This window comes from Myotis daubentonii, chromosome 12 (genome assembly GCF_963259705.1).
Source record: "Myotis daubentonii chromosome 12, mMyoDau2.1, whole genome shotgun sequence".
Taxonomy (NCBI): domain Eukaryota; kingdom Metazoa; phylum Chordata; class Mammalia; order Chiroptera; family Vespertilionidae; genus Myotis; species Myotis daubentonii.
The window spans coordinates 61,079,517-61,091,780 of record NC_081851.1 but is presented as its reverse complement, the minus strand read 5'-3'; the positions used below and the strand labels follow the sequence as shown (position 1 = coordinate 61,091,780).

The window sequence follows — 12,264 nt, the reverse complement described above, 5'->3', positions numbered from 1 at the left end:
CAGTAGGAGATGTGCAGGAGGCAGCTGATCGATGTTTCTCTCTCATCGATGTTTCTAGCTATCTATCTCTCTCCCTTCCTCTCTGTAAAAAATCAATAAAATTTATATAAAAAAAAAATTTAAGGGGAAATAAAGGTTAATGTGTTTAGTTTCTATCTAAACTTTCTATTAGATAGCTCTTAAATTTGTTATAGCTCATTTCTAAAAAGATTAAGGCAAACTGTCTTCTTTATGTTAAAATTCAAAATAAAGCTTTTAGAAAAGATCTAAATGGAATTTCTATATGCAAATTTGTTTAAAAGTCTCAAGATCACAAAACTACTATTGCCAACTTGAACTTCACAGTTATTCTGGGTAGATGAAACATATTCTCCCTTCTTTTAAGATGAAAATAAAAATCACTGTATCAGTTTTCTATAACAAAAAAGCTATGACCTTGATAACAAGTGTTCAATAGTCTCTTAAAATCCCATGTTTCGTCCTTGCGTCTTATTTGCCCTCTGTATGAGATATATTATTTCACAAATAAAGGAAAAAAACAAAAACAGATCCACTGGGAGAAAGAATGTTTAATAAATGGTGTCGAAACAAATAGCTATCTGTTTGGAATAAAAATAAAACTAGATCCGTATACCTTACACCATATAGAAAAATACATATATTACTGATGGATTCAAGAGTAAAAAATAAAAATGCAAGTACCCAAAGTTCTACATACAATTTTAGGGGGTTCACAGACTCCCTAAAGCCCGTCCATGGATCTCAGATTATCTAGAAGAGACACCGTTAATCATAACTTCTATTAAAATCTCAATGTCAAATACTAGACATGTTTTCAAGATCAAGTCACATGCAACCAATGAAGATGAACACATTAACTCAGTGTTGTACCTTTATAAAATTCCCAAACTGGAACTAGAAACAGAGGTGTGTCAATACAAATGGACAATGACTTAAAAAAAAAATTAAATAAGTTTGAGTGCATACTGTACAAGTGTACCCATATGTCTGTTAGCCTTTCAGAAATATAAAATCAGTTAAATCTGTAGTACTTAAAATTTAATATGTGTATGTTATTCTCAAACTTGATTAAAATACTTAATAAATACAAGTTATGTTTATTATGAATAACTGCAATATACTTAAACATCTAAACATTTAATAGGAATTCTATAATATTAAAATGCAATACTTTCACCTGCATTAATCTCATACACAATGGAAAAATACTTGCAGATAATTAGCATTAAGAATGCAAATATATTTTCACTGTGGAAGAAAAATAATAAGATTAGAAATGATATATCTGAGCAATCTACAAGGAAGCTGTAGATAGTCTACATTATGACATTCTATTTTAAAATGAAAACAATTCAATATGTAAGTTTACAACAGATTTACTCAAGGCAAAATATTTATTACAGAACAGGATCTTAAGTCAAAGTAAGCAAGGCAACATTAGATCAACCATTTTCGATTTCTCAAATGAAGTATAGCTTTAAAATTGTAATAACCATGAACATAAATTCTAACATGCTCTTCTCTTATAAATGGGATGATGTAGAAAAGCAAAGCTTCAATGTGTAGGGATTGGAACCATCTGTAAAAATTAAAAAACAAAGTTAATAGTTCACTTCTTCCAACTTTCAAGATTACCCTGAATTAACAGTAAATTATTTTACCTTTGTATAGTATTAGAAGCAGAAATATAAAGAATGTCTATGTAAGGTTAAAGGGAAGATTACTTTTATTCATATCTACTAGTAAGCAAGCTCCATGAAGCCAGGGACTTTGTCTATTGCTACATTCCTATTGTTCTAAACATTATCTGACATCTAGAAGGCACTGATTTTTTTCTTTTAGTGAATTAATAGTATCGGGATTAGGCCTATGTCCATGAGCTAAAGCTCACTTTCCAGAAAATATTACCAATGGTAAGTCCTCTACAGAAACCAATTCAAATATAACTTGGGAAGGGGGACAAGACTGGAGTGCACAGGAAGATATTAATAGGCTGAAATAAATTCAGGACTAGTATTAAATCTCTGATCAACAGGGTATGCAAATTCTAAATTCACTTCTTAAAAAAATTGGGTATAATCCACAGAAAAAATTCCATTTTTTGCATTTTTCTTTAACTTTTCAGACCAAGCAGAGATAACTAGTCATCAATTGATTATACAAAGAAACAATTCTGGTATCTTTTTAAAGAAATCTTGTCTTTTTAAAATATATTTTTATTGATTTCAGAGAGGAAGGGAGAGGGAGAGAAAGAAGTATCAATGATAAGAGAATCATTGATCAGCTGCCTCCTGCATGCTCCACACTGGGGATCAAGCCCACAACCCGGGCATGTGCCTGACTGGGAATCGAACCCTGACCTCCTGGTTCATAGGTCAATGCTCAACCACTGAGCCACACCTTCCAGGCTACATGCATTGCTTTCTTCTAGAACAGTGGTTCTCAACCTTTCTAACGCCTCGACCCTTCAATACAGTTTCTCATGTTGTGGTGACCCCCAACCATAAAATTATTTTCGTTGCTACTTCATAACTGTAATTTTGCTACTGTTATGAATCATAATGTAAATATCTGATATGCAGGATGTATCTTCATTGTTACAAATTGAACATAATTAAAGCATAGTGATTAATCACAGACAAAAACAATATGTGTTTTTTGATGGTCTTAGGCGACCCTTGTGAAAGGGTCGTTCGACCCTCCAAAGGGGTCCTGACCCACAGGTTGAGAACAGCTGTTCTAGAAGATCAACAGGTATTGTAGAAACCAGCTTCCAATATGGCCCCAATGATCCCTACACCTCCAGGTATTCACAGCCCTGGTATTCACAATGTATCATGGTTGGTCTGTGTGATCACAAGAAAACAGCGTAAGTGATGGTACCCCACTTCCAATATTAGGTTATAAAAGACATTGTAGCTTCTGTTTTGGTCTTTTGCTCCCTGTTGGATCACTCCTTCTGAAGGAAGCCAGTTACCATGAAAGGGGCAAGGCAGCTTAACTGGGCCCACAAACAACCACGAGTGAACTTGGAAGTTGATTTTCTAGCCCCCAGTTAAGACTAGAAATGACTACAGACCCAGACAACAGCTTGACTGCAGCCTCCTAAGAGACTCTGAGCCAGAACTACCCAGCTAAACTGCACACAGATTACTGACCCTCAGAAATAGTAAGATAATAAATGTTTGCTGGTTTAAAGTGGTAAGTTTTGGGATAATCTGTTAGACAGCAATAGATAACTAATCCAAGTATTATGTGGGTTGTGGGATTTATATGCCTCGTTTTCTTTGTACTTCTCTGTATTTTTTAAAGCTAATAAACGTTATTTTAAAATTGTTGTGAATGCTTCTGATGGTACCTCCCATTGAAAAATGGCACAATATTACTTACTTGGAACTCTTATCTGGTAGTGATTAAGTGCTGTAAGGGCTTCTACTGCATCAGTTTTGCATTCCCATTCTAAGAGCCCAGAAAGGGTTTTGGCAGAAGCTAAAACAAAGAATCACAAATCCAGTTGTTATTTGTTTGTCATCAACTTAACCAGAAAAATTAAAAAGAGAGAGTGTGTACTTACGTTTTGCATCAAACACTTTATACTTGATGAATGTAAGAACTTCATGGTCATTACATAACTGTTAAAGAAATATAAAACTCCATTAAAAATATAGCCAAAATAATATTTCTACCTTTTCTAAGAAAATAAACTTTATGGTAGCATTTAAGTTTTGATCCTGTCATGAATGAAGTCATATATGTTTTTAGATTAAAAAGCTGTATGAGAAAAATCAAAAATAGTGATAGTCTACAAACTAGGTACATTTAGTACTGTACAATAAAACCACAGATTTGTAACTGAAATATATATTCTCAGAGTAGACCAGGATTTACTGTTTGACCAATAGGAGTGGAGTTCCAGAAAATCAATTATCTTCTGAAGCATTTCCTACAGTTAGGGGAAAAGGCAGGGACATGTAAAATTTTGTTTTGTTTTGATAAGCACTGTGCTAGTTATTCCACAGTGAACATAACAGATGTGGTCTTCTTTTTTTTTCTTTTTTTTAATTTATTTTATTGATTTTTTACAGAGAGGAAGGGAGAGGGATAGAGAGTTAGAAACGAAACATCGATGAGAGAGAAACACCGATCAGCCGCTTCCTGCACACTCCCCACAGGGGGGATGTGCCCGCAACCAAGGTACATGCCCTTGACCGGAATCGAATCCAGGACCCTTGAGTCCACAGGCCGACGCGCTATCCACTAAGCCAAACTGGTTAGGGCAGATGTGGTCTTCTTGAAGTGTAAGAATTAAGAACATAATAAGAAAACTTTCCAAATGCAGGAATAAGGGTATATCATTCTAATTCCAACTCTCAAAAAGATTGCGCCACAAACCAAAACAAGAACAATGATGAATGGAGGCCAGAAAAGTTTAATGGCCAAGGAATAAATATATAAATAAAGTAACAAACCAACAACAGAATACTATCAAAAGTAGATGAGCAGAACAAGACTTTAAAATGAGGATAACATATGACATTTTAAAAAAGAAAAGAGGGACATTTTATACAATTTGTATTTCAGTGCCCACCTTTGTGAAGGTCTCTTCTGTGACACACAGTGGAACGTTATAATAATGCAGCACACACGAGGGCGGCTGGATTATATTCTTAGATGCTTGGCCAGCACTTGTAAAGCGATTATTCTTGCTCATTGCAAAATCCTTGTAGCTACTCGTACCATCCTCCAGCTCAAATATTTGACTTGGAACAACTGAATGTTGTTTAGACACACTGAAGATTGGAAAGAAACCAGTACAGAACATGTATCTTGTTAGAAAAAAGCAGCAAGTAGGCAATCTCATAATGTTAACATATAGACCTCCATCAGCCTTAACAAAAGAGCACGCGTGGCTATTTAAACAGTTTAAATATTTAATATTTTGAACATGTACTTAAATATTTAATTTTAGTTAAATCACTCTTATATGTTAGACATTAACTAGAAAAAAATCTATTGAATATGTTCTTATATTGGAAAACTTTAATATAAAATGTGCCCATTTAAACATGCTGTTTTATGATCATAAAACTAAAAACCAGACATAGGTAAGCAAAATCTGAATTATATGATCCTAAAACTTTGTCTAAAATAACAAACACTATAGGTGCTAGTTTCAGATGTGCCCTCAGTTACACTAACATATTCTGAAATTGAAATTATGTCTTTAATAAAAAAGATTTTTAAAATTTACCACTTAAGATATTTACCAAACATTAAGTCTTTTCCCAAATAATTTGACATTGTTAAGGTGTGTGACAGCTCTTTCCACAGCATATTCATCACCCATTTCTACCAGTGCTGTACCAGGAATGGTCTTCATGAATTTTACCTGTAAATACAAAATCCCATAAACGTGACCATTTAATTCCCTTTTATAGTAACAGAAATTTCTAAAAGATAATATGGTTTAAGTGGTTGATGACAAATACAGAAGATCACCTGGAATCTTCAACTTTTATTCTGATATATTATTACTAGACACTTTTAACTCATATCAAAATTCAATAAAATTTTTTTAAAAAGACTATAATTATATTGTATAACACATGGAAGAAGAGCACAGGCTTACTCTGGGCTCTGTTATTTATCAATTGTGTAACCTATAGCAATTACTTCACTTCTCTGAGCTTTAAACTTCCCTATAACATGGAGATAATAATACCTGACAGGATTCAACATTTTTTCATTTAACAAATATTTATTAAATACCCAAAATGCTTTGATAAGCACTGTGCTAGGCTCTCCCCAGTAAACATAACAGACCATATCTTCTTGAAGTTTATATGCTAGTAGGTAAGTCAGAAATTTAAAAGTAATAATTACCAAATATCCAGAGTGCTATTGCAGTGATATACAAAATCCTATATAAGAAATAATACAAGATGGCCTTGAGACAACATTTCCAGTAAAAGACTTGTGCAAGGCAGAGACAGTTTAAAAAATAGGCAATACTTCACAAGTTTTCATAATATCTTGGGCAGGGGCCACATTATCCTCTTCCATCATTCCAATTTTAGTGTAAATGCCGTAAGTCTTAGATGAGATACAGTATGAAAATCACTCGGCATAGTGACTTTCCGACCCCTTGGAAAGTCTGTGAATACCTATTAAGTGCCACTAACATCTATGACATCTTGAACATGCTTCCTTATCAGTTAACCTCAAAGGAATATTGTCAATGTACTTACACAACAAATGCAACATAGCATTTATATTCACCATCACAACTTTCAATGGGCTATCCTAGCATTTTTATACTACAGCTATACTTGAACAAAATTCAGCTGTAGCAAAACATTGGTTTCATTTGTCTTCTTATGGGCAAAATTTTTCTCCATTGATTAAATCCAATAACATCTACAAATCTAGTAGTAAGTAAATACATATGTGAAGTTCTTATGCTGGTAAATCTTTAAAAGAAGTTAGGTAAAGTTAACTATATAGAGACATTTTAAGAATATGATGGCTTGAGTTTAATGTATCATACTGTATCATTTAAAATGTTTTATAATCCTATATAATAAAAGGCTAATATGCAAATCAACTGAACGATGGAATGACTGGTCACTATGACGTGCACTAACCATCAGGGGGCAGACGCTCAACTCAGGAGCTGCCCCCTGGTGGTCAGTGTGCTCCCACAGGGTGAGTGCTGCTCAGCCAGAAGCCGGGCCCATGGCTGGGGAATGCAGCAGCAGTGGTGGCAGTGCTAAAGATGTCTGACTGCCGGCTTAAGCCCACTCAGGGAGCGAGCCTAAGCCAGCAGTCAGTCATCCCCCAAGGGCTCCTGGACTGTGAGAGGGCACAGGCTGGGCTGAGGGGACCCCCCCTTCCCCCAGTGCACAAATTTTGTGCACTGGGCCTCTAGTTATTGATATGTGGAATGAGAGACTAGAATTGTTCAAATAACATACAGAAAACTTAAGTTTTATTAGACAAAGTGATTTGGGTTTTAAATCATACAATAATCCTATCCTGTCCTATATAATAAAAGCCTAATATGCTAAGTGTCCGGTTGACCAGTCAGCCATTCAACCAATCAAAACGTAATATGCTAATGATATGCTATGGTCGCTCAACTGCTTGCTATGACGTGCACTGACCACCAGGGGGCAGATGCTCTGACTGGTAGGTTAGCTTGCTGCTGGGGTCCGACCAACAGGGACTGAGTGAGACAGGATGGACATACCCTGGAGCCCTCGCGCAGTCCCTCTCCAGCTGGCCAACCTCCCATGTACTTCCCCAGCCCCAATCATGCACCAGTGGGGGTCCCTCGGCCTGGCCTGTGCCCTCTCACAATCTGGGACCCCTTGGGGGATGTCAGAGAGCCGGTTTCAGCCCAATCCCACAGGCCAGGCTGATGGACCCCACTGGTGCACGAATTTGTGCACCAGGCCTCTAGTCAGTTTATAACATAAAAGACAAAGATCTACTAAAGATGTTGATTAAACTGACTCAATATCTACCAATGTGAAAAACACAAACAGAAAAGTAACACTATGTAAAGAAGGTTAAAATACCCATTAGCCCATTTAGTTACCAAGCATGAGGCTCCTAGACCTTACTAAACACCCAGGTGTCTAAGATACATGTCTGTATGAAAAAAATCTGAACTATTTTTCCCAATGTTGCTAAATCTGTCCCATGTAGTCTTAGCTAGTTATAATAAGTAGAAATATTCTATATGTATCCCCCCTACACCAAATGTGGATTTTATTTTTTTAAAATGCTGTCAAATAGTTATGTTGAGGAAATTATTTCAGAGATTTTTCCAAGTTCCTTTCTCAAATCAGGGAAGTTTTAGAATTAAAGTAAGAACTAAGAGTACCAAGAAACTCACGTACTTATACTTTTTTGTTGTGAAAAGAACATTAAAAATCACATAAAATAACAGAGAAAGCATCATTACCACAATATTGAAACTCAAATTAGCAAGTGATTCAAACAATTAGTAACTTAAGACTACCAATCATTTTCCCAGTTAAATTTCCCACAATTCTTTCAAAAATAGTTTAACATCTGCTTTGTGACAGGGAGTATCCTAAGTATTTCTAAGATTATCAATGAACAAAACATCACAGACCTGGGGGAACCACAGAGTTAGTTATCTGGTGAAAATAAACTTAAAATTTTAAAGATCTTCAAAATAAGTTTAATTTAAATGTTTTGCTCCTTTTGGAGTATAAGCCTCCAAACAGAAAGTTCTGGACACATTCTATCAAAATGGGTCTAAAAGTGCACTGTTCCTCAGAAGATATAAGAACTCTAGCACTTGGGAGGCAAGTATATAAATCTAGACTTGTGGCTAAGTCTGAGACATATTTATGTATGGTTCTTCTAAATTCCACAGTTCAACATGCTAAATGCTAAATCTCTTTGAAATTATAAAATAAGACTTATGCCTATAATACTCCAGTAATTGATTAAACTGTTTTAGACTTCTATTTATATTATTTAAAAAATAGTTTTAGTAGCAACAATCTATACTGATCACTTACCTACAAAAATAATTTCTGGAGTTCCTACCTAATGGATTTTTAGCTCATGTGGGTCATTACTAAAATAACTTGAATGTTCCTAACTCAAAGAGAAAACATATATAGGATATCCCCCCAAAATGTATACACACATTTTGAATAATTATAAAGGCAGTGTTTATCAAAATACATCTCATTTTCAAAACTGAGCTATCAGCTGTTAAAAGTGTATATACATTTTTTAGGACACCCTGTATTTGCTGCCTTTTCAGATTTTCTTACTATATTATCTTAGCAAAAAAAAAAAATTGTAAAAAAGAAACTTACCTTTTCAATATTTCCATATAAGCAGAATAGGTTGAAGACTCTTGAACAATTCATTTTTAGTGGATGTAATCCACTAACCATCACAACCGAACCAGAGGGATTTCCTCCATGCATATAAGAGGAAGAAGCCTGCGGTAATGGATATGCAACAAGCTCAGGTGTATCTCGAGAGCCCATTCTGTAACGACTCGGTAAAGGCAACAACGGACCATGCGATCCTATAAAAATGACCAAAAAGAAAGGAAGGAAATAAGGAAGGAGGGAAGAAGAGGAGGGAGGGAGGGAGGGAGGGAGGAAGAGAGGAAGAGAGAGAGAGAGAGAGAGAGAGAGAGAGAGAGAGAGAGAAAAGAGAAGGAAAGGAAGGAAGGAAGGGAGGGAGGGAGGGAGGGAGGGAGGGAGGGAGGGAGGGAGGGAGAGAGAGAGAGAGAGAGAAAGAGAGAGAGAGAAAGAAAGAAAGAAAGAAAGAAAGAAAGAAAGAAAGAAAGAAAGAAAGAAAGAAAGAAAGAAAGAAAGAAAGAAAGAAAGAAAAGAAAGAAAGGAAGAGGAACACAACTTTAGCAAATACAATATACCATGCAAAAAAATAAGCTCTTACTATAACTAGGCTGACGTATGGCCAAAGAAAACTCAAATGTGTGAATGTTCAAATATAACCTGTGTGAATTAATAAAATTTACATTTGTACCAGATCCCATATACATAGGCCTGCATGTATCTGCATACAACATGTTTTGTGTTTCTGTATTTAAAAAAAACACAGTAGTTTAACCCCCCAAAAAAGTATGTAAGTTCAGGCCACAGATAGGGAGGGGGAAATCAGAGTAAATCTTTGGGCCACTGGATATACATTATACCTCAAGTTTTTAAAAAAATCCCTTCTGCCAGTGTCTTTTAGAGGATAATACAATAACATATACAGTGAAATCTAGAACACTATATACAGATACAACAAAAAGTTATATGGTTCTCCTTTAAATATAATTTACTATAATGTACTTTCAGGTTAGTATTTTATTTTACTACTAATTTATTTAATATCACACCTATTCAGACCCATATTTTGCAACAACATCAAGAACCAGAAGAAAATGCCTGAGTACCTGAACCTGATGTCACAGAAACACAAAAATCTACATCTCTTATACTGCAAAATCCTTAAGAATTCACCTGCTAACTTCGGAGTAGTTCTAAACAACTTCATCTGTTTTTCCCATCCACAACAGATTGGAAGTAACAAGAAAAATAAAGCTCGAGTGAGTGAAATAGACAGGAATCAGGGAGTCTGGAGAAAGTTCTTACAGCCTAAGAACTCAGAATGGGGCAACTAAGCTGAAGATAAATAGCTCAGAAATACATCTAAGGAGCTCCTGAGTTAGTGATTATAAAAGCACATTCTTGAAACATGCAAAGGTCCTCCTGATGGGCAAGAAACCAATTAAAAATCCCAAGTCCTTTCCTCATTTATCAAAAGTGAAGAGTATATAATGCTTCTGACTTTCATTTTTATGAGACTAAGGTACACTTGTCATCTACTGAGTTACTAAGAACTACTATATTCTGGTATAACAGCATGCTACTAGAGCTTATGTGGACTACAATTCAGTATTCTAAGTATAGCTGCCATTCATAACATAGCAACACCACCACTGGGCACATGCAAATGGTGTGAATTCCTGCAATTTTATAAAGCAGTGATTTTCAACTGGTGTGCCACAAGAATTTTTAAAACATGCAATACCTGGCTCTAGTCAGGGACACTGACCTCTTTTCCCTTAGATCGTCAAATAAAAAAAATGACAATAGCCAACATGACAATAACCTTCTGGTGTAAATCTATCAAAATTATATCTTTTTTTTGTCAGATCAGCAAAAAATATAATTTTGGTGTGCCGCAGAATTTTAGTAATTAATTTATATGCTCCATGAGATGAAAAAGGTTGAAAATCATTGTTATAGGAGAAAACTTATCAATGCATTGTCATCGATGTTGTCTTAAGTTGGTCATGGTTTTCAACTGCTCTTCTGCTGGTAATTGGTAGTTTATCAAAACAATCAATATAGGTCAGGGTGGTCAAAACCGGTTTGGCTCAGTGGATAGAGCGTCGGCCTGCGGACTGAGGGGTCCCGGGTTCGATTCCGGTCGAGGGCATGTGCCTGGGTTGCGGGCACATCCCCAGTAGGAGGTGTGCAGGAGGCAGCTGATCGATGTTTCTCTCTCATCGATGTTTCTGACTATCTCGCTCCCTTTCTCTCTATAAAATATCAATAAAATATATTAAAAAAAAAAAAGGTCAGGGTGAGTTACTTGTAATTATACGTATTTTGGCCTCTAATTTAAACTGTTATACATACACTGGGGTCATGTATCAATCATTATTACCCCTCTTAGAAAAGTGCACATACATATTGCACCCCACCACTTGCTTAATAGTAAAGTGTACAATAATGACACTTTACTATTATCACTAAATTTTCTTTTCCATGGAAAGCGGCAAGATGTCTGGTAGATAAGCAGCAGAAACCTTCCATTCTACATAAGCTGGCCAAAGTAAAAAACTTGGACATCTACTATCTATGTAAAAATCAAATTCAGTGCAAGAGTATCACTTAAGTTTATAATTAGCCATCAGAATTAAATTATGTTACTTATAAAACTTAAATTGTTGCCTACATTGTTTAGGAAGATAAGAAAAACACAGAACTATCCTAACTAGTTCATGCAAAAAAGGTATTTAAAAAATTCACTTATGTGAAAAAATTCTACATAATAAATAGGCATTATTAACATTTTGAAGGCATTTTCTATCTTTGATATTCTAAAATCTTTGGTCCAGGAACCACATCCAAAGGTCCACAAGCTTTTCTTGGGCTCACCCCAAATAAATCTGTATATTTATTTTTGCAACTTCTCAAGTATAAGGGCTTTTACCAGTTCACCTCATAGGCTGGGCTTCCCAAATTAAAAAGAGCTAAAGAATTCTGAAAGTAGAGATTTAAACTGTTATAAAAATTAAATAACAAATTTAATCTAATTAAATAATTAAACCTCTTACATACCAACATAAAGGAAAAGCCACATGTGATATGGCACAAAAATGCAAATAAGTCTGTTTTTGCGGAACTGCTAAATCTAAGGGATACAGCTGTGATTTGCAGGATTTCTAAAAACGTTCAGTATCACTAGCACCCACTCCCATCATCACCTTTCCCCAATTTCACATCTACTTCTCTGCCTCTTTATTCACTTCTCTCTCTTTCCCTCTCTCCCTCTCCTTCTCTCTCCTCCCACCCTACTCCCGGTCCCTCTCCCCTCCTATACCCTATTCTTCATACTTCTCTAGGAAAGTAGAATTATTCTCAGTTAAATATTTCAATGGAC

At 35.4% G+C, this 12,264-nt stretch overlaps 1 protein-coding gene across 3 annotated transcripts in view; it reads right to left on the bottom strand.

Annotated features, from left to right (window-relative positions):
• Positions 1 to 549: 549 nt before the first annotated feature.
• Positions 550 to 12,264, bottom strand: part of HNRNPLL (heterogeneous nuclear ribonucleoprotein L like) — a 29,891-nt gene continuing 18,176 nt past the window's right edge. For all 3 annotated transcript variants that reach the window (XM_059660072.1, XM_059660070.1, XM_059660071.1), the window contains 6 exons: positions 8,886 to 9,103; positions 5,289 to 5,410; positions 4,610 to 4,811; positions 3,596 to 3,653; positions 3,412 to 3,510; positions 550 to 1,600 (listed from right to left, as the gene is read on the bottom strand). In XM_059660072.1, coding sequence (XP_059516055.1) covers positions 1,545 to 1,600; positions 3,412 to 3,510; positions 3,596 to 3,653; positions 4,610 to 4,811; positions 5,289 to 5,410; positions 8,886 to 9,103 — 755 coding nt within the window. In that variant the 3' untranslated portion in view covers positions 550 to 1,544. The remainder of the gene's footprint in view (positions 1,601 to 3,411; positions 3,511 to 3,595; positions 3,654 to 4,609; positions 4,812 to 5,288; positions 5,411 to 8,885; positions 9,104 to 12,264) is intronic.